Source organism: Malus domestica, chromosome 17, assembly GCF_042453785.1.
Source record: "Malus domestica chromosome 17, GDT2T_hap1".
In the NCBI taxonomy this organism is placed as follows: Eukaryota; Viridiplantae; Streptophyta; class Magnoliopsida; order Rosales; family Rosaceae; genus Malus; species Malus domestica.
In genome coordinates, this window is record NC_091677.1 from 11,341,945 (window position 1) to 11,364,253 (window position 22,309).

At 37.7% G+C, this 22,309-nt stretch overlaps 2 protein-coding genes, 1 long non-coding RNA gene and 1 pseudogene across 3 annotated transcripts; 2 read left to right on the forward strand and 2 right to left on the reverse strand.

Annotated features, from left to right (window-relative positions):
* Window positions 1-384: 384 nt before the first annotated feature.
* LOC103426043 (7-deoxyloganetin glucosyltransferase-like) lies at window positions 385-2,077 on the reverse strand. The gene is made up of 2 exons (XM_008364130.3): window positions 1,588-2,077; window positions 385-1,316 (listed from the first exon to the last, which is right to left on the reverse strand). The coding sequence occupies exons 1-2, from the start codon at window positions 2,075-2,077 to the stop codon at window positions 385-387; spliced, it is 1,422 nt and encodes a 473-aa protein (XP_008362352.3).
* A 4,242-nt stretch (window positions 2,078-6,319) lies between these two features.
* On the forward strand, window positions 6,320-7,369 carry LOC139193871 (uncharacterized). The gene is made up of 2 exons (XR_011578391.1): window positions 6,320-6,464; window positions 6,798-7,369. It is a non-coding gene; the product is annotated as an uncharacterized lncRNA (long non-coding RNA).
* A 2,402-nt stretch (window positions 7,370-9,771) lies between these two features.
* On the reverse strand, window positions 9,772-11,251 carry LOC103426044 (7-deoxyloganetin glucosyltransferase-like; annotated as a pseudogene).
* A 9,158-nt stretch (window positions 11,252-20,409) lies between these two features.
* Window positions 20,410-22,141, forward strand: LOC114822600 (protein TIFY 5A-like). The gene is made up of 3 exons (XM_029097305.2): window positions 20,410-20,644; window positions 20,986-21,067; window positions 21,641-22,141. Exons 1-3 carry the CDS (start codon window positions 20,601-20,603, stop codon window positions 21,842-21,844), a joined length of 330 nt encoding a protein of 109 aa, XP_028953138.2. The 5' UTR covers window positions 20,410-20,600; the 3' UTR covers window positions 21,845-22,141.
* The last annotated feature ends 168 nt before the right edge of the window (window positions 22,142-22,309 follow it).

The window sequence follows — 22,309 nt, forward strand, 5'->3', positions numbered from 1 at the left end:
TAAGTTTTAGTAAACAACTTCAACAAGAATCTGATTCTAATTCCACCTCATTTCAATTCCTTCTCAATCCAATTCCTCCTCAATTCAATTCCTCTCAGTCTGATTACGGATTAGTAAACGCACTATAAGTGGTTTGTCATTTGATGGAGATTTTCTTTGAGAAATTCAATACCTTATTGTATCTTTCAGTAATTAACTTTAGACATTCTCAAACCATAGAAGAAGAAAAGCATGTGTACCTGAGTGTATCTATCGTCAAGTGACCCGGACTAAGTAAATATTGGTACATAAGATAAAACTTATATCTAGATAAAACTGAAGATGGTAGCATAATAAACATATACCTAGCTGGTCTTTGAACAAATAACTTCTTATCCAAAACATCTAGCTTTTTCTTAATTGCATTTGATTCACTAAATTCTCTAAGTTTGTGGATGAAGAACCATGTGGACCAGTGGCTTCTTCTGCCAATGTCTTCCACTCCATGGCCTTATTCTTCATTTTCTTCCCCTTCTTTCCCTCCATTAATTCTCTGACAAGCTTCTCCAGTTCATCTCTCTTCACTTTATTATCAATCTCCATACCAATGCCCCATTCTTTGCAACTATAGTGGCAGTTTGTTTGCTGATCAGCAAAGAATGGCCAACATAACATAGGCACGCCTGCAGACACACTCTCTATTGTCGAATTCCAACCGCTATGTGTTAAAAATCCTCCAACTGATGGATGATTAAGCACTTGCTCTTGTGGGCACCAACCTGCTATTAGACTTCTTCCCATAGTTTCATCCACAAACTTAGGTGGTAAAATTGCGGATTCACCGATGATCAAGTCAGGCCTAATTACCCAAAAGAAAGTAAGCTTGCTATTTGCAAGACCCCAACCAAACTCCACAAGTTGTTCCAATGTCATTACCGTTATGCTGCCGAAATTCACATAAACAACTGAGTTTGGCGCCTTATCATCAAGCCATTTGAGGCACTCAGTTTCTTCTCTCCATAGACTGTATCCCAAGGACTCCAAAGGGTGTTGTGGTATCTGATTGAGAAGTAATTGGAGAGGGCCAATGGCGTATACAGGCGGAGACATAGACAAGAGAGCATCCAAAACATCTGGCTCCAATGCATCAAAAGTATGTACAATGACTGCTGAGGCTTCATGAACTTGACCAATTACTTCAAGGACGCCAGTGAAAATTTCATCATTGGGATCTGTTGTTAAAAAGTTATTTGGGAGATCCCTTAAACGGATATTTTTCATTCCTGGAATCCAATCTATAACCTGGTCTAAAAATCCATTTACGAAACAACTCTCATCTGCACAATTAGCACCCACATGATACTTGAACATTAATGAAAGTTTATTAATTTGCATACTTTGAAAATTAAAGTGCAAATCTCATGGACCATAATTTCACTATTTTACTAATACTACAACTTTCGTTGGTGAACTTCGAACTCACACCTCCTCCAACAGAGTGGAAACTGGGTGCTACTAGAGTAGTCACTAGCAACGCAATTGTTGATTGGCAAAAACCAAAGAGAAACTAATCCTAAAATTAAAGATTAATTGCTTCAATTGTTTCACCTTTGAGTGGTGCAAGTCCTTTTTCCACCAAAGCAGGATATTGCTTAAACGCCATGAAGCTGCTTGCTGCAAAAGTAAAGAAAAGTGTGATGGGGATGCCAAGTTGTTTGGCAGCAGGAGTTGTGAAGGGCATGAAACCATCCGAAACAATGCAGGTCACTGGATTTTCATTGTTCAGTTTTGTGACGACATCAAGAAAAGGTACCAAGAACTTATTCCTGATGGAATCAGCGAGCAAATTGAGGTCTTGGGTGGCATCTTCATTCGAATCTGGAAGGCTATCAGGAATCGTTTCAAACCGAAAATCCGGCAAGCCATCTAGGGAGTTGGGTCCAAGAGATTTAAGTAAGCGCCTGTGGTTGAACTCTGTGTTGATAATGGTTATGTGAAAGCCTTTATGGTGGAGGAGCTTTGCCAATTTGAGCATTGCCTTTAAGTGACCCTGAACTGGAACAGGCACACAAACAGCATGAGGTTTATTAGAACCCATCTTACGTTGTGTGTAAATTTCTGATGATGATGAATGTTTATAATGTGTGCATTTTATAGGTTAGGACAATGAGTTCTACAAAGAGTCCCATGCACAAGAATTTTGGCATGACTATTATAATAAATTAATAATCACGGATTATAGTAAACAAAAATAAGTTACCAACTAACAATTTGAAAGAGTCTACGTTTAAGGTTACAAACTTGAATAGAGTAGTTTGATCGAATTCACTATTCATATAACTCTCACAAAAGGTGAAAATGTGTTTTGAAAGTTATACCTATGTAAACTCAAATCATATTCAAATAAATAAGATTTGTTTCTTTTAAAACTGTAATTGACCATCCACCTAATCAGACTATCATACTGAAATTTCTAACCTTTGAGACAAGTAGACGAAGAACGTCCAAATTGATGAGAAAATCGGTACACAAATTTTACGAAGACTAAACTCATGTCATTACATACATGTCCAATATAAATGGAGTAGCAAGTAAAAACATGAAGAAAGGACGGGCATAAGCAATCAAAATTATTTTTAGAAAAAGAAGAAAGAAAAGGCCTTGTAAACTAGAGTTTCTTTGCTAAAATTACATGACAAGATGACAAGGCCGGCTGGTTGGAATCTTCAAACAGAATTCGTGATTATCAAAATGCTTGTTGAGAATATTAATAAGATACTTGATAATGAAAGTTTAAATTTTTCTCTTATCAAGAAAAGATTAAAATTCAATTCTATCCCGGATCTTACAGTAAATTTCAGGCCATTTTGAAAATGTGTTTTCAAAACTAAATACAGCTTTAGATTATCTGCTCGTCAAATCCTTTTTCTGATGATCCGGAAATCTTGTAATCATATCCGTTCATCATACATCGTGCGAAAATGGATCCGAACACAATGTACGATGAACAGACATGATTACAAGATCCCACAGATCCCCCGAATATGGATCCGCCTTCTCCTTAGAAGTGCTTCTGACAATATTTGGTAAAAAAAATTAGGAACATAGAAAAGCTTTTGGGTTACCTAAAAAACACTTGCAATTTTGTTAAAATTATCGATACTTTTGTAGTAGAAGTGATTTTACTCAAAATACATTTAAGCATAAGTACTCTAAAAGAAGTATTTTGAAGCGGACTTCTATTTCTCCATCTTTTTATTTTTTATTATAATCATAGTTATCTAAATATATCAAATAAATTAACAGTGTAGATATCAAGTGGTATATTCACGATGAACAGTTCATGTATTTGATATATTTGAATTACTAAACAAACTCTAATTCAAATAATTTTTGCAGAGATTATTTTCAAATGAATCTTTAGAAAATAAATTGTTTCGTTTATAAAAAATTTATATATTTTTTCCAAAGTAGAAGACTGATTCATTCCCCTAAAGGTGAACACAACTAGTATCCAAAACGAAAAGCAGGCCCTTGGCCTGCCAATCAAACCCAACAATATCTTCAACCAACAAGCTTTTATTTTGACGGCCTCAACTAACAAGCTTTCAACGCAAGTAAAAGAGTGTCAAACGCAGAACAGTCCAAGTCAAATGCTAGTTCGGCCTAGCAGTCTGCTAAAACATAAACAAACATTTTGACCAAGTCCCAATAACTCTACCCTAAGAAGTTTTACACTTTCCTTCATTTGTAGAGGACCCTCACTGGCTATGTCTCAATTCTTAGTGTGATTTCTTGTTTGGAAAGGAATGGTGACCATGGGAACACAACAATTCGTATGTTACTCATAATTTTAAAGGCTTGAAAGCTTTTGCTCATGCCGCCCCTATTTTCTATGCATTTTAGCACAATTTTTGTTGATAGAGCAAAGTTTGGGAGATCAAATTTTAAATCAAATTTGTCAATCAATTGATGTGTCACCAATAAAAAATAGGGAGTTTTAACGAAAAGCTCACAATACTGTTCACTTTAACGAAAAACCACATTTTTACACTAAAAAGTCAAACCTGGTACTATTCACTTTATCCCTTATTTTGTCCTTATCATTAAAACTCAAAGTTTTCAAGTCATTTTTAGTAGTTTTCCTTATAAAATAAGCATGTTAGTCAACAATTAAATAATAATTTAATCATCACTATTCACAATATTTAATTTACAAAATTTGATTTATAAATTTGGTCTCTATAACATTACCTTTATAGATAACTCCGTAGATTATTATTGCACAAGCCAAAAGAGCGAGGGTAGGTATTGAGTAGGCTAGATAGCCAAAATGATCCCTGAGATTTGCATAACTCATCACTATGGTCCCTAACATTTCAAATCAATAAAAGTGGTCCTTGAGATTGTCCACCATCCATCATTTTGGTCCTTCCGTTAAAAACTCCGTTAAGCTTCCCGGAGCACTTGACCGGGAAGTTTGGGCAATTTTCAAAGCTTTGTAACTCAATCGTTTATTAACCAAATTCGACTCATAATATATCAAAATGAAGATAGGAAAGCGTAGAATAAGATTATACCTATTTCGAAGCTCAATGGCTGCCAGAGATGGCCGGAAAATAGCCTCAAAGTTGACTGGTCCGAAGGAAAACTGGAAAACTCGCCGGAAACTGGGTAAACTGTAAACATTCATAACTTCTTCAATACTCAACGAACCCAAGTGATTCAAAAACTAAAATCATACTTCTCGATGAGACAAAGAGAATGATACCTTTTTAGATGGCTAAATCGTCATGGTTTGGGCTGAAAACGGCTCGAAAATGGCTAACTCGAGACCAAGATAGCCACTTTCAAGCCCTTTTCTGGCCAACCCACGGTGATTTAGCCATCTAAAAAGATATCATTCTCTTTGTCTCATCGAGACATATGATTTTAGTTTTTGAATCACTTGATTTCGTTGAGTATTGAAGAAATTATGAACATTTAAAGTTTACCCAATTTCCGGCGAGTTTTCAAGTTTTTCCTCGGACCAGTCAACTTTGAGGCTATTTTCCGGTCATCTCTGGCAACCATTGGGCTTTCAAATAGGTATAATCGTATTCTACACTGTCCTATCTTTATTTTGATATATTATGGGTCGAATTTGGTTAAGAAACGATTGAGTTACAAAGCTTTGAAAATTGCCCAAACTTTCGGCCAAGAGCTCCGGGACACTTAACAGAGTTTTTAATGGAAGGACCAAAATGATGGATGGTGGACAATCTCAAGGACCACTTTTATTGATTTGAAATGTTAGGGACGAAAGTGATATGTTATGCAAATCTCAGAAACCATTTTGGCTATTTAGCCGTATTGAGTCATAATTAAGTTGTCGCATGGGTTAGCTCAAATGGCGAAGTTGAGTGAGACTTGTACCTTTTGCTAATTAATCACATTGAACTTCGACAATATGGTGCAAATTAAGTATTTTCCATAAATTTCATTATTTTTGTCACAAAACCTAGTGATCGACCTAAAGTCACATGTCTAATCACATAGCTAGGTCAGCAGGGCCGTCTCTGAGATTTCGGGGGCCCTGTGCGAAATTTATAAAAGGGCCCATTTTTAAGATATATTTTTTTTAAAGTATGACAATATATTGGTACTAGAAAATGATAACTTAAATCAAAACAACCTTTATGACTCACTGATTGTAAGTTTACAAGTGTCATTAAATAGGTAAAAAGAGTTACAAACATAACATGCACTAAATAATAAAAAACAGTTCAATCTTAAGCAATCAAATAAAGAAAAAAAAGCTTCAAAACCTCTAACTTTAGAGTTTCACTTGAATATATAGCATTATTATATAATTAATAAAATTGAAAAGAAAATCGTTTTTTAAGGTGTTGTTATTAGCACTCCTAATATCTCATTGTGCATTCCAAATTTTTATATTTAGAAAGAAAAAAAAAATTACACTTATAAAAGTGCACTATAAGATTTTAAAGTGCTAATAAAAGTTTTTATTTTTTTTATATATAACATTATTACATATAAATATAAGATACCAAAAAATTTTAGGGGCCCTTCAAATTTGAGCGCCCTTTACGATTGCACATTTCGCTCCTCTTCAGCGCCGCCTTTGTAGGTCAGATGTCAACATATGACTTAAATAACCTCATATAGAAAGTGTGAGAGAGAGGTACAAAAAATTAGACGGAGAAAGAGAGTGAAGGATAGAGATATAAAGAGAGTGAAAGAATTTCTCACGTGGCCAAATACCTAGCCAACATCTGGGGCACGTTTTTATGCTTCCCCCCCCCCCCCTCCTTCTATTTTCCCCTCTATTTTGTAGCTTTATTTTTATGATTTGATTTAATCATCGGATGGAATAGTAGTCTCTCCTCCTACTGGCGGCTATCGGAAACGGAGTGCAGCTCGCACGTTCAACTTTCTCCGATGGCCACTTCTGAACCACATTCGTATTCTCACAAAACTCCAACGTAAGTTCATCAGTGTTTTCGTGCCCAAAATGCTATGATATTTTTCCGCATTCACACGCACATAAGTAACTCTTAACTGTGCATGTATGAGATTGACGATGAAATTACATTAGTGGATGAGAAGTTATGATCATTTTGTGCACGTGTGGACGATTTCAAAAACATAGCCCTTTCCTTTTGGTTTTATAAGAGATTGCATTTGATATATCATGCCGAAAAATTGAAATGACCAAACAATTGTTTAATTCTATCTGTTTGCTTGTTGATATCTCCTTTGGAAACTGGAAAAAGACTTCCCTGATATCTCTTTGCTTTCCCTCTTATCTTTGTTAGGGGTGAGTCAACTCGGAGCAAAGAACAAATTACGATTTTCTATAATGGACAAGTTTTTGTTTGCAACGTGACGGAACTTCAGGTACTTCGTGAATTGTATGAAATAGGTTTGCATTTTTAAGGAAGAAAACTGTAGGTTCTCTGCAATGTGTATGAATATGATCCGTTTCTTTATATCTCACTCGTTTATTTCATGTTGCATTCAATGTAACGTGGTACTATAGATTTTCCAGTATATATATGAGAGTCAATGCTATATGACAACATTGTATCAAACAAAAAGCAGAAGAGGAAACTGAGAAATGAAAGGAACAGAACAATTAGAGTTGTGCCATAAAGAATGGTTTCAAAACTCAAAAAGTTCTGGGTAGAAAAGAGGATGTGCAACAGAAGTATTAGTCAACAAGTAGCTTGAGCCCAACCCTGTGAACCCAACATAAGTGTTATTAATCAGTAGTCAATTATTATGGTTTTTAATTTTTTCATGTTTTTGGCACATCTGGAGAGAATGATTTCGATCTTGATTATGTTTTGGAAGGACAATTAGGATTTCAATCTAAAATATGCTTTGACCTTTATTTTTCAAACGAAAACTTTATCTTTTACAACAGTAACATTGGATTTACTAAGCATAAGAGATACTATAGGGTTGGAAGGATGACCTACATGATTGTGCCACAATGTAGTCTTGACAGTGTGTCCAAGGCATGAAATTGCTGGATAAGGTTGTTTCTGAGATGCAGGGGAAGAACAGGAAGGAATGGCATAAGGTATAGTTCATTGTTGCATAGTCCTTTATATATGATTCTCCCTATGGCCTTGTCCTGAATCCAAAAACAAAATGCATCAAATATGAGCCAACAATTATTGTCCAAGCAAAATCTATGAACTGACAGCAAGTTATGAGTTATTCTAGGAACATAAAGAACAAAATTTAATTTGATCGCATAGGAGTTTTGAAAGTGGAATTGAACCTTCACCATTTGCTGTTTGTAGTGTGTCATTATGAGGATATGAAGAAGCCAAGGACAAATTGTGCAAATCATTAGCCAAATGATTGGTAGCACTAGAATCTGACAACCATACTTATGGTGAAGCTAAATTTGATGAAGAAGATGGCATAGATGGCATATTATAAGAAGATGATGCATTTATAGAAATTGGCAACTGAGAAGATTGCATATTCATCACAGGAGGCATAGTATTCATAAACTGAGGATATTGCATTCAACCAGGATAAATTGCATTCATGGCAGTCATCTGTGATCCAGAAGTCTTGGCTTTATTTCTATAGAAATATGTTTTGGCAGTGTGATTGGTTCTATCACAAATCTGATAGGACTCAGAAGATTCAGCATCTCTATATAAGCACAATTGACATATGAATGACCTTTTGTTGAGAACACAATTGACAAATAAAATTGGTAGATAAGGCAACACGATTGAACTGAGAAGGATTTCCAAGAATACCAGGAGCATAATCATGAACAATAGGTTTGGAACTATAGTACCTCTAGCCTTGAGTATTGTAATATTTGTTGCCCTAATTGTTATTCGATTTCCCTTTGCTTTTGTATTTGGAATGATTGCCACCATTGAAAAGGTTGGACTGCCCAGAATTCCCACTGTGATTCCCATTGTTAAAACCATTACTGCCATTTTGGAACCCAGAAGTACCATTAGAATTCCCATAGGAAAATCCAAAACTACCATTGTGATTTTGATTTTGAGCCAGCAAAGCAGTGGGAAAACTGACAGAAGAGTTACTCTCAATAGTTGCTTCCTCAGCAAGCAACTGAGCATGAAACTCCTTGAGTGAAATCACACTTTCATGACCACGAATAACACACTGGAACATGTTATATTTAGCTGGTAGACCATTTAAAGCCAAGATAACAATGTCCTCATCAACATAAATAACCCCGGCTACAAAGAGATAATCTCTAGCCTCCTTGATGCGCTGAAGATATTGACTTACAAAATCAGCCCCTTTCTTGATAATTTGTAAGTCAGACTGAAAATGGAAGTCTTTGTAACTATGGAAAATTAGTCTTGAAGACCCACCCATAAATCTCTTACACTGGTGCTCCAATTGCACAAGAAATTGCAATCAAAGACAAAGTAGCAGTGATAAGTTGCATTAGTGCTCTATCGTGCATCTTCAAAACCTTAAACTCATCAGATTCAACTCTTAAGTTGGAACCAATAGATACAACCTCTGAATCAGCAGAACTTGAAGAAGAAAACTGAGAGGGACAAGTATTTGATCCATCCACAAAATCCATAATGCCATACCCCTTGAGCATCAATTTCATCTGTAAATGCCATTGAAGATAGTTGGTATCATCCAACTTAGCAGCAACAGATGAAAAAAATATTATGAAAATTATGAATATTATGCTTTGGTTGATTTGCTATTTTACGCATGTCCTAGGGAGATCGTGAAAGAAAATAGGCAAGGTTTTGAAGAAATCGTTTTACGCATGACTTATTAGTTGATTTGCCTACTGCCTAGGCCACCCCCTTGATCATGAATTTCAAAAAGTAATTCATTGATTAGTAGATTTGCAAATGAAAAATCAGTTGAGCAAGACAGAAAGACAGCATTTGATCACTAGTTCACGACTTTCCCCTTATTTAATAGACAAAGAGAACTGCTTTAAAATAATGTAAGAATTAAAACTGGGTAGGAAACATACATGCTTTACAATAATTTGGCTTGTCATTTACCTTCAAAACCAAAGCCGACTGATAATTACGACAGATGCTTTACAGAATCACTTTTGTTTTATGTTGCCGAAATATTACTTTACCATCTAAATTTTCATTGGTTACATGCACTTGTTCTTCTATTCCTGTTAATAGTGCCGGAGTTTTTATCCAAATTTCGATAAGAAATCGATGTTGTCTTGTATCTTTGGCAGGAGAAAATCTTATGTGCCACAATGTATCATCCCAGTGACAGAGTAGAATCTCTCAGCATACATAGCAAATAATGTATAACATTAAAATGTTCAACCCAAAATTAATATCTAAACAAAATTGAAGATGGTGGCAGGCTAAACATGTTGCCAATTCATCGAACCAATAACATCTAGGAATGCAGTGCATGTTTCTTGGTTGTTCTTGTGCAGAACATCTAGACTTTTCTTACAATTGAAATTGATTCACTAATTTTTCCAAGTTTGCAGATGAAGAACCGTGTGGACCAGTGGCTTCCTCTGCCAATTTCTTCCACTCCATGGCCTCATGCTTCATTCTCTTACCCTTCTCTCCTTGCATCAGCTCTCTAACAAGCTTCTCCACTTCATCTCTCTTCACATTTTTATCAATCTCCGTACCAATGCCCCATTCTTTGCAAGTACAGTGACAGTTTGTTTGCTGATCAGGAAAGAAAGGCCAACACAACATGGGCACTCCTGCAGACACTTTCCATTGTCGAATTCCAACTGCTGTGTGTCAAAAATCCTCCAACTGATGGGTGGTTAAGGACTTGCTCTTGAGGGCACCAACTCGCCATTAGACTTCTTCCTTTAGTTTCATCCACAAACTCAGATGGAAAAATTGCTGATTTACCAATTACCAAGTCAGGCCTAATTACCCAGAAGAAAGTAAACTTGCTCTTTGCAAGTCCCCAGCCAAACTCCACAAGTTGTTCCGGTGTCATGACCGTTATGCTGCCGAAATTCACATAAACAACCGAGTTTGGCTCCTTATCGTCCAGACAGGGGAGACACTCAGCTTCTTCTCTCCACAGACTGTATCCCAAGGACTTCAAAGGATGTTGTGGCATCTGATTGAGAAGTAACGGGAGAGGGCCAATGGCGTAAACAGGTGGATATATACTTGAGAGGGCATCCAAAACATCTTGCTCCAGTGCATCAAAGGTATGTACAATAATTGCTGAAGCTTCATGAACTCTACTCATTACTTCAAGGATGTTGTTAAAAATTTTGTCATTGGGATTTGTTGTCACAAAGTCGTTGGGGAGATCCCTCAAACGGATATGTTTCATTCCTGGAATCCAATCTATCATGTGGTCTAAAAAGCCATTCGTGAAACTGCTCTCATCTACAAACACGCAAGCAATACTTAATTAATAAGATTAAAAATAAAATCATAGGCATGTTTACGAAATTAAAGAGCAACTCTCTTGAGAATTTTTTTTATTTACCAATGCCACAACTATCGTCCATGAACTTTAGATCAATTGATCACTGGCGGTGGTATATTGATTAAAAAAGAAACACCAAATAATAACGAAATTATACACTGCTAATTCTTTACCTTTGAGTGGTGCAAGTCCTCTTTCCACCAAAGCAGGATATTTCATATAGACCTTTAGGTTTGCCATCGCCGACCTCCGTTTAAGATTTTTCCAGTGACAATGGGGGAAGAAGAGTCAGGAGGAGACATGGGCGTCTTGGGAGATAGGGACTAGAAAGCAAGTCTTGAGAACAATACAGGTCTTGTTTATTTTGTTCTTTTAATAAAATTTAAATACAGGTGTCCATAGGTTTTTGGTGAGGAACTCCACTTGTCATGTTGAGGTGTGCGTTCGAGTCACATGGAAAAATTTCTCCAATACTACAATGTGGCAAAGTGGATGACATACCGCATTCTTCTATGGCTAACGGTGTTTAATGTTTCTCACTACAACTATAAACCCTAGAACAAATTAAGGAGCAACAAGACAGAGTAACATAGATTAACACCATATATAAAGGTTTATAGCAACAGTGAAACAAACAACACACGAGTATAAAATCATCCATCTGGGCTACGTCATTTTCGCTAAAACACTGAAATCACCCTAAGCAATTGGTTAATCCTCTATGCTCCATTCAACATAACCGAGTACGAAAAGCTAGTGCAAAGCAGATCGAACCATGCCCGGATACAATGATATTATAAACCACACCACATAACATGGGACTCAACTTGACAGGGCGGGAAAAAAAGAAAGAAATTACTACAGAATAACATGGTAAACAATGAACGCCTATTTTGTCCAACACCGAAGGAAACGAGACTCAGGTCCATTCTTGATCCATAATACACGGCGTATCCTAAGATGCCACCTGCATCACTGCCAGAGAAACAAATGAGCAAAGTAGTCGTACATCAATATTACTCACATACAGCTAAGAAACATGTGAGATACTCACGGTTGCCTCTTCCAGCCCACCAACCTTGGCATTGCCATTCACCTTTTGGGAATCTTCTGCAGCAAAAATGAGAGCAATAATAAGTGTTAAAGATGATGCTTGGTCTTTAAAATAGAACAAAAATGTTGTCCGCCAACGAGTTTAATTCGAATTTCATATTAGACTATTGATGATTCAACAGTACATCTCTATACTAACTTCTTGCATGTGTTCTGTGACTGGTAGGACAGTTTCGTAAATAAATAACACTTTAGCTATATGACAACTTAAAGGAACACAAGTATGACAAATATTGGGGTTCTGTGGGAAATGTCAATAAGCTGCTAATTATTTCAATGGTGCTTGATCCAAGATTTAAATTGGATTATGTTTCATTTTGCTTCAGTTTTGTATATAGTGCAGATGAAGTGATTGAGTTGACCAATGGTGTTAAAGATGAGTTACTGCATCTTTATGACTTTTATTTGAAGTCTAATGAACAAGCTCCCCAAGCTCCGAACACAAATTGTTGATGGTAGTTCTATTGAAGATGCAAGGTTGTCTCAGTTTTTGAAGATAAGAAAACAGAGAAATAGTGGTGAGTTAAGAAGTGAGGTGGATAGTTTCTTATTGGAACCTCTTGAGAATCCAATGGATAAGCAATTTAATTGCTTGAAATGGTGGAAGGTCCACTGAGAAAAATATCCAATTTTAGCTAAGATTGCAAGGGATGTGTTTGCAATACCAGTTTCCACAGTGGCATATATATGAATCTACCTTTAGCACTGGAGGGCGTATTCTTGATGATTGTAGGAGTTCCCTGACTCCTAAGATGGTAGAGGCACTGATTTGCACACAAAATTGATTAAAGTCGTCTCCTATCTCTTCAGAAGTTGAATCATCATCCATTGATGACATGGAACTCCATGAGTAGAACATATCAGGTAATAAACTATTTGTACTTGTATTTGGTTTTCATTTTTCAAGTAAATACTTTCTGACTTGTTTTATTTTCATTTGTATATGTTTTGTAGAGCTTTCAGTTGCTTCCACATCTAAAATGGATACCATTGATTAATACATGGTTGAGTTAAGGTCTTTGCAATTTCTATGAACTAATCAAATCTAATCTTCTATTTAAATTCCAATACTTTTGTGTTATCAGCAATGGTTTACTGATTTAATGAATGTTTTTAATCCATTGTAGGCTTGCAACTCCTCTTGAATGCTTTGGACCTTGACTTTGGGAATAAATTAGTAGATGTCATCATGTTGCTTAGGGTCATCAAAATTTGCTGCTCAAAGCTCATGGACACTGCCATTATCTAAAGTTTTGAATTTTATTATAATTTTGGGCTTGATAAGTTAGTTCATGTTTAACTTTTGAATTTTATTATTATGGAATTGTTAAGTTGATTTTCTTTTATGGTTGAAGTTTGGAACGTGGATTTTAAGTATAATATTTAAGTATTTGAGATTTCAAGTTTCAAGTTCATTTTTTGTTGAGGAAATTTGGATTCAAGAGTTCTGATTACTCAGTTGAATCTTTTTAATGTTTGTTTAAGAAGAAGAATAAAATTGTTATTAAAAAAAATAGCACGAAGCCCAAACCAAAAAACCCGCCCAACCCAACCTACATAACAATGGGTTTGGTGGATTGGGTTACATGTTTGAGCGGCTGGAAATGGGTTCTAAAAATCACTACCCGAGCTTATTGGGTCGATCAACGGGTTTATGCCCAACCCGGACCGATCCGCCCATTGCCCACCCCTTAAGATAGCTATATATAATAATAGTATGTACTTTCAAGTTTCGCTTCAACGTGTTAGATTCTTTCCACTGATTAACTAGTTTGGCTTAGTCATATATATTCAACTTTGACCTAATCTTGTCACACTCAAACCTAATTATGGTCTAATCATACAATCCCAAGTATTTCCTGGTAACATGATGGCACCAAGATATTGGAGTTAGATATAATCCAAATTTAGCAAGGAACAAAATAGTTAGTAACAGTTGAGATCTAGTAATAGCAATAACACATGGCATGTGCATAAATGGTGTGACATAATATACCAAAGTGCACCACCTCCTTTAAATATACTCCAAAGTTTTACAACATATAGAGGAAATATTACAATTTTCACACAACCTAAACACACAAATTACAAATATCTATCGTCCCCTACAAGGTCCTTTAGGTGTTGTTATGCACAAGGTTCTAAAAGATGCTAGGTGTTAGTCGGGTAATAAGCTGGGATCTAGCGCCTAGGCAGCTAGGCAAGGCCTGGCGAACTAGACAGACTTAAGTAAATTTATTATATATCATATAAATAAGTGTCTATTTGTACTTAAAAATATATAATTATACTGAGATACATAAATTTCAAAATAAAATTATATATTGAGCACATGGGGAACAAGCAAGCATATAATGAGTGTTCATTTAACTATTCAACAAGTCTCTTACATTTTATTCAAAATATAAAATGCAAAGCAGGTGATTATACGGGTCTAGGCAGGCGCCAAGGCAGATGCCTAAGTAGTTCTAGGCCCCTTTTCTTAATCTTCAAATGCCTAGAAATTCATTGGGACAATGGCTAACAGCCTAGCGTCTAGGCAAGACCCAGACGGCACTAAGTGGAACTTAAACGGCGCTAAACGAATATATTTAGAACAATAGTTATAAAGGCATCATATCTCATTTGCTTTACAAAACCAGTAAAAAACCAAGCAAAGCGGCACCATCTCATAAGACTTGCAACTCCCATTTGTACATGATTGGCTTTCGGCTCTCATGCATTTGTTATGAAAGGGAAACAAATTTAAGCACGTGCCATTTGAGGGACAATTTCCACGTGCCTTAAGTTAATTACGAAAACAACTTTTCCTTTTGAGCAAGGAGGACTTGACTAGCTAGATGAGTGACAATATGTAATGTGAGTGAAAGTACATGATAATTGCATGCATGTGGGCTGCAATATATGCCTATGTTGTATGACAAGGACGTTTGTGGAACAAGTATCCATGCCTATGTTGTTTATTTCTCCTCTTGCTTTAACAATGTCCATTTTCCTATTATATGTGAGAATTTGAGGCTGGCCTACAACATTCACAAGTATTTAGTATTATCACTATTCATCAATTAGATATGTTCTGTAAATGTCATTACAACATATTTGATGTTCAAATAATGATAGTAGTGAGTACTTATAAGTGTTGTAACAAAATTCGACATTTTAAGTGAGTCTAGATACTAGCAATCACTCATATAATCAATCTATTATACTTGTGTACAAAAAATGGTTCTCACTACGTCCTTCAAAGTGTTTCTAACTAAAGTACTAACCACGAAATTAAACCTGACAATTTCATGCACAACCTATTAACTCAACACGAAACAAAATCCCTTGAAACCCACTAAATTCCCCATCCAAACAAACCCTTTGTGTTTTTGGATTTGAGAGAAACATATCAAAAGATATTTTTGTTGATTGCAATAATTAAACTTGTTTCTAAAGTTCTAACAAAAACGTGTTAAATATGATTAAACCGCGTCAAATGTAAAAATAAAATTTTCATTCAAAAGTAAGACGCCAAATTCGTAATAATATGATTAGACCAACAACAACAACAACAACAACAAAGCCTTTTCCCACTAAGTGGGGTCGGCTATATGAATCCTAGAACGCCATTGCGCTCGATTTTGTGTCATGTCCTCCGTTAGATCCAAGTACTCAAGTCTTTTCTTAGGGTCTCTTCCAAAGTTTTCCTAAGTCTTCCTCTACCCCTTTGGCCCTGAACCTCTGTCCCGTAGTCACATTTTCGAACCGGAGCGTCAGTAGACCTTCTTTGCACATGTCCAAACCACCGGAACCGATTTTCTCTCATATTTCCTTCAATTTTGTCTACTCCTACTTTACCTCGGATATCCTCATTCCCAATCTTTTCCTTTATCGTGTGCCCATACATCCCACGAAGCATCCTCATCTCCGCTACACCCATTTTGTGTACGTGTTGATGCTTCACCGCCCAACATTCTGTGCCATACAACATCGCTGGCCTTATTGCCGTCCTATAAAATTTTCCCTTGAGCTTCAGTGGCCTACGACGGTCACACAACACGCCGGATGCACTCTTACACTTCATCCATCCAGCTTGTATTCTATGGTTGAGATCTCCATCTAATTCTCCGTTCTCTTGCAAGATAGATCCTAGGTAGCGAAAACGGTCACTTTTTGTGATCTTCGCTAGATTGCTCCGGTCATTAGTGTGGATAAGTATATAAATGGATAAAGATAGGAAAGCAAACACAAGATGTACGTGGTTCACCCAGATTGGCTACGTCCACGGAATAGAGGAGTTCTCATTAATTGTGAAGGGTTTACACAAGTACATAGGTTCAAGCTCTCCTTTAGTGAGTACAAGTGAATGATTTAGTACAAATGACATTAGGAAATATTGTGGGAGAATGATCTCGTAACCACGAAACTTCTAAGTACCAGAGTGTGGTATCGTCTTGACTTGCCTTATCTGTCTCATAGGTAGATGTGGCATCTTCTCTGGAAGTACTCTTCCTCCATCCATGGGTGGTATCTGTAACTGGTGGAGATGCACAAGGTAATGTATCAATTTCACTTGAAGTTTACTTGTAGTTTCAGGCTTGGTCAAGCGCGATACAAACCATGTAGTAGGAGTCCCCCAAGTCGCCGGGCTAGGGGATCTGCTGAAAGAGGTGACAGACAAGGTAAGCAATCAGAGCTCCGACTGATTGTTCACATTCTCCCTATCTTGCAGGCAGCATGAAGGATAAAGAGAAGAAAAATGAGAAGAGATGATATGGGATACTTTTGCTTTTGAAGAAGTAACTTTCCACAGGCTTATTCTTGAACCGGGCTGGAGGGTTTTCTAGTTTCCTCCAGAGTATAAGGCCGACTGAAGAATTTGAGGGTCAAAACAAGTCCATCAAATCTAGAGTACGTTCGACCCTGCTGATATGGGATACTTTTGCTTTTGACAGAGTAGTGGATGTATCGGCACGTGTGCTGTTACGCTTGTCTCCACATGCTTCCTTGTATCCTTCTCACTTGCCCTATCTGTTCCTCAGGCAGATGCGGTATCTTCCCTGGAAGCATAAGATGTTGAAGATGAGTACTCGAGAGCAATGCCAGGTAAGTAATCAGGTAAGGGGTTCCAGGCAGTCAGTTCCTGGCTGGAAGCTTGATTCCAAGTGCTGACTGATTGCTCTTTTTCTCCTTGTCTTGCAGGTAAGAACAAGGCTAAAGGAAAAGACAGGGAAAAAGCATGATATGGGATACTCTTGCTTTTAACCCTGATGATATGAGATATTCTTGCTTTAGTATAGCTTGTTTACAGAGGTATTATCGGGGGGAAAGAAAACTGAATATTTCGAAAGGCTTTGTTGGGAGTGCCCTCTCAGATAAGAGAAAGGGTTGAGCATTTTTGCAGGTCTGCCTGTCCGTTAGGGATGGAGGTCGACATATATAGGAGTCTCCCTAACATCAAGTAATAATGTTATTCCTTTACCCTGCTTGGTCATAACACGGTAGTGGGAGCTGCCAGCTTCACATGTTTTAACTCTGTCAGAGCACTTTGAAAAAGTGGTCTGTGGTATCTGGAAAGCTGATGTTGCGTGTGAAGATTACAGACAAGCTTTATCCAAAGAGATCCAGCTCTTGAAGTTGGGAAAGTGGTGCCTCTTCGGTTTTCGAACAAGCAATCCTGTCGGGGATCTGGCTCTCGAGATTCGGAGAACGATGCCTCTTCGATTTTTGAGAAAGCAATCCTGCTGGGGGTCTGACTCTCAAGATTCGGAGAGCGGTGTCTCTTCAATTTTTGAGAAAGTAATCATGTTGAGTGTTTTCTCGAATGTGAGTAAAGGTTGGGCATGTTTGCTAGTCTACCTTGCCACGAAGCACAGAGGTTGACACACAAGGACTTTCCAATTATCCAGCAGTGGTACTGTTCTTTTACCCTCTCTTCGATTTTTGAGAAAGTAATCATGTTGGGAGTCTGGCTCTCGAGATTCGGAGGGTGGTGCCTCTTCGATTTTAGAGCAAGCAATCTTGTTGGGAGTGTTTTCTCGAATGTGAGTAAAGGTTGGGCATGTTTGCTAGTCTACCTTGCCACGAAGCACAAAGGTTGACACACAGGGACTTTCCAATTATCCAGCAGTGGTACTGTTCCTTTACCCTCTCTTCGATTTTTGAGAAAGTAATCATGTTGGGAGTCTGGCTCTCGAGATTCGGAGGGCGGTGCCTCTTCGATTTTGGAGCAAGCAATCCTGTTGGGAGTGTTTTCTCGAATGTGAGTAAAGGTTGGCATGTTTGCTAGTCTACCTTGCCACGAAGCACAGAGGTTGACACACCGGGACTTTCCAATTATCCAGCAGTGGTACTGTTCCTTTACCCTTGTGGGTAATAATATGGTAGCTAGACCTTAGAAGGCTGGAAAAGTAAGTGCCTCTTCGATTTCTGAGATCGGCCCTCGTGGTCTCTTAGCAGCCCAGCTTTTGAGAAAGCAAGCCTTTTCGATTTCTGAGATCGGCCTTCGTGGTCTTTGAGCAGCCCAGCTTTTGAGAAAGCAAACGCCTCTTCGATTTCTGAGATCGACCCTCGTGGTCTCTGAGCAGCCCAGCTTTTGAGAAAGCAAACGCCTCTTCGATTTCTGAAGCTTCGTCGAGTGCAGATTTTTATAGGGGCTGACATTAAGTTCCAAAGCACACTTGAATATCCACCAGTAGAAGCTCCATTCTTGCACTTCTAAGATCTTGATTTGTTCGACCTCTTCTCTTTTCAACACCTTTGAAAATGTCTGGCCCCTCCGACCGTCGTTTTGACTTGAACCTTGTTGAAGAGGCAGCCCCGCCTTCTCCAGACAACATATGGCGCACATCCTTCGTCTCCCCTACTGGTCCTCTTACCGTTGGGGATTCCGTGATGAAGAATGATATGACCGCTGCGGTAGTGGCCAGGAACCTTCTCACTCCCAAAGATAACAGACTACTTTCCAAACGGTCTGATGAGTTGGCTGTTAAGGATTCTCTGGCTCTCAGTGTTCAGTGTGCAGGTTCTGTGTCTAATATGGCCCAACGCCTATTTGCTCGAACCCGCCAAGTTGAATCATTGGCGGCTGAAGTGATGAGTCTCAAACAGGAGATTAGAGGGCTCAAGCATGAGAATAAACAGTTGCACCGGCTCGCACATGACTATGCTACAAACATGAAGACGAAGCTTGACCAGATGAAGGAATCTGATGGTCAGGTTTTACTTGATCATCAGAGATTTGTGGGTTTGTTCCAAAGGCATTTATTGCCTTCGTCTTCTGGGGCTGTACCACGTAATGAAGCTCCAAATGATCAACCTCTGATGCCTCCTCCTTCTAGGGTTTTGTCCAGTACTGAGGCTCCGAATGATCCCCCTCCGGTGCCTTCTCTTTCTGGGGCTCTACCGACTGCTGAGACTTCTCCTAAGCAACCTTTGTAAAGGCTCCCTCTTGTTTGTTTATTTTGACTCAAGTATATGTACATATTTGTAACTTATCGGAGATATCAATAAATAAGCTTTCCTTCATTTCAACGTATTGTGTTAAATACACCAAAGCCTTCTTCGCTAAGTTCTTTGAATTTTCTTTTGTTGAAGCTTGTATGTTGAAGCTTTGTGAGTGGAGCATGTAGGTTGAGGTAGTGTTCCCTTAATTTCCCGAGTGAGGAAAACTTCTCGGTTGGAGACTTGGAAAATCCAAGTCACTGAGTGGGATCGGCTATATGAATCTTAGAATGCCATTGTGTTCTGTCCTGTGTCATGTCCTCCGTTAGATCCAAGTACTCTAAGTCTTTTCTTAGGGTCTCTTCCAAAGTTTTCCTAGGTCTTCCTCTACCCCTTCGGCCCTGAACCTCTGTCCTATAGTCGCATCTTCTAATCGGAGCGTCAGTAGGCCTTCTTTGCACATGTCCAAACCACCGTAACCGATTTTCTCTCATCTTTCCTTCAATTTCGGCTACTCCTACTTTACCCCGGATATCCTCATTCCTAATTTTATCCTTTCTCGTGTGCCCACACATCCAACGAAGCAATATGATTAGACCACATTCAATTAAAGGAGATGATTATCCATTAACAAAATATCTCAATTTAGAGCTTTTGTCTCCACCTAACGTGCAAGTAAATAGGATTACGAGTCAATTTCATCAACAAAGCAAAACAAACCCTGCAAATTCCACCACTCATGAATTGCAATACAGTACTTTCCATTTTTGGAATCCAATTTGAAAAGACAAAAGGCCGCTACCTACACGCAATGTCATAATATAGAAAGTGTGAGAGAGAGGTAGAGAAAATTTGAGGGAGAAAGAGAGTGAAGGATAGAGATATAAAGTGAGTGAAAGAATTTCTCACGTGGCCAAATACCTAGCCAATATTTGGGGCACGTTTTTTATGCTTTTTGTTTTTTTATCAAACACTCTCCTATAACAAACCATGAAACTCTGATCCCTTCGTCGACACAGTTCTCTCGCCGCCCCTCACCCCCTCCCTTATTTTTATGATTTGATTTAATTCTTGGATGGAATAGTAGTCTCTCCTCCTACTGGCGTCTATCGGAAACGGAGTGCAGCTCGTACGTTCAACTTTCTCCGATGGCCACTTCTGAACCACAGTCGGATTCTCACAAAATTCCAACGTAAGTTCATCAATGTTTTCATGCCCGAAATGCTATGATATTTTCCGCATTTACACGCACACAAGTGATTCCTAACCGTGGATCTATGAGATTGACGATGAAATTCACACTTACATTAGTGGATGATAAGTTATGATCATTTTGTGCGTGTGTATGGACGATTTCGAAAACATAGCCCTTTCCTTTTGGTTTTATAAGAGATTGCTTTTGATATATCATGCCGAAAAATTGAAATGACCAAACAAATGGTTAATTCTATCTGTTTGCTTGTTGATATCTCTTTTGGAAACCGGAAAGAGACTTCCCTGATATCTCTTTGCTTTCCCTCTTATCTTTGTTAGGGATGAGTCAACTCGGAGCGAAGAACAAATTACGATTTTCTATAATGGACAAGTTTTCGTTTGCGACGTGACGGAACTTCAGGTACTTTGTGTATTGTATGAAATAGGTTTGCATTTTTAAGGGAAAAAAACTGTAGGTTCTCTCCAATGTGTATGAATATGATCCGTTTCTTTATATCTCACTCGTTTATTTCATGTTGTATTCAATGTAACGTGGTATTGTAGATTTTCCGGTATATACATGAGAGTCAATGCTATATGACAACATTGTATCAAACAAAAAACAGAAGAGGAAACTGAGAAATGAAAGGAACAGAACAATCAGAGTTGTGCCATAAAGAATGGTTTCAAAACTAAAAATTTTTCTGGGTAGAAAAGAGGATGTGCAACAGAAGTGTTAGTCAACAACAAGCAGCTTGAGCCCAACCCTGTGAACCCAACATAAGTGTTATTAATCTGTAGTCAATTATTATTGTTTTTAATTTTTTTCATGTTTTTGGTACATCTGAAGAGAATGATTTCGATCTTGACCATGTTTTGGAAGGACAATTAGGATTTCAATCTAAGATAAGCTTTGAACCTTTTTTTTTCAAACGAAAACAATAACGACAAAGAGTTACCAGACATTCTGATATGTTAAGTTTATCTGGTGTAGGCTAGGGCCATAATTTTGTTGGCAGCTAGAGAAATGGAAGGAAGAGACAGATCAATGTGGTCCAGCGCAGCATTGCTTGCATTGCACTATCAAATTTATGGGCCTCCAGGTGTGTCCCTGAAGAGGTCTCTTCAAAGCTTTCTCCAAAAGAGAAAGCAAAGAAGTCAAGCAGCTTCTCCATACAACTCCACCACCAACCTATGACTATATCTCATCAAATATTATTTTATTATTTTAGGCAGTTTAATTAATATTAGAGATCAATTCATGTATCTTTTTCATAAGAACTCATAGTGATGAACTGCGTTTTAACCACTTTTAATCATGTTTATTTTTCATAGTTTTCTAGCCATTGAACTTAGGTATGTATGTATTCCTTTTTCGACCCGTTGTACTTGTACCTAGCCATTGTATGTATTTCATTGTACGAACAAACATTGTACACTTATATATTGTACTCTTTACACACAAATGAAATCAAGAAAAATCGAATCAAGACAACATTGTGTTGGGCACTATAACCTATAAAGACATGATTTTGAATGATTTTCTAATTTGTGTTTGGCGTAATTTTCGAGATGAGGAAAACATTGACAACCAAAGACGATAAGATGAGACAAGGTTAAACACAATGAAGTAAAAAGTGACCTAATTAAGAATCGAAGTGGC

Excerpts from the sequence above, each read along its gene's own strand:
- LOC114822600 (XM_029097305.2), top strand. The coding sequence starts at position 20,601 with ATGGCCACTTCTGAACCACAGTCGGATTCTCACAAAATTCCAAC. Across the intron at positions 20,645-20,985 it reads GATTCTCACAAAATTCCAAC|GGATGAGTCAACTCGGAGCG; the intron begins GTAAGTTCATCA and ends TATCTTTGTTAG. Across the intron at positions 21,068-21,640 it reads GCGACGTGACGGAACTTCAG|GCTAGGGCCATAATTTTGTT; the intron begins GTACTTTGTGTA and ends TATCTGGTGTAG.
- LOC103426043 (XM_008364130.3), bottom strand. The coding sequence starts at position 2,077 with ATGGGTTCTAATAAACCTCATGCTGTTTGTGTGCCTGTTCCAGTTCAG. Across the intron at positions 1,317-1,587 it reads AGGACTTGCACCACTCAAAG|ATGAGAGTTGTTTCGTAAAT; the intron begins GTGAAACAATTG and ends CTAATTGTGCAG.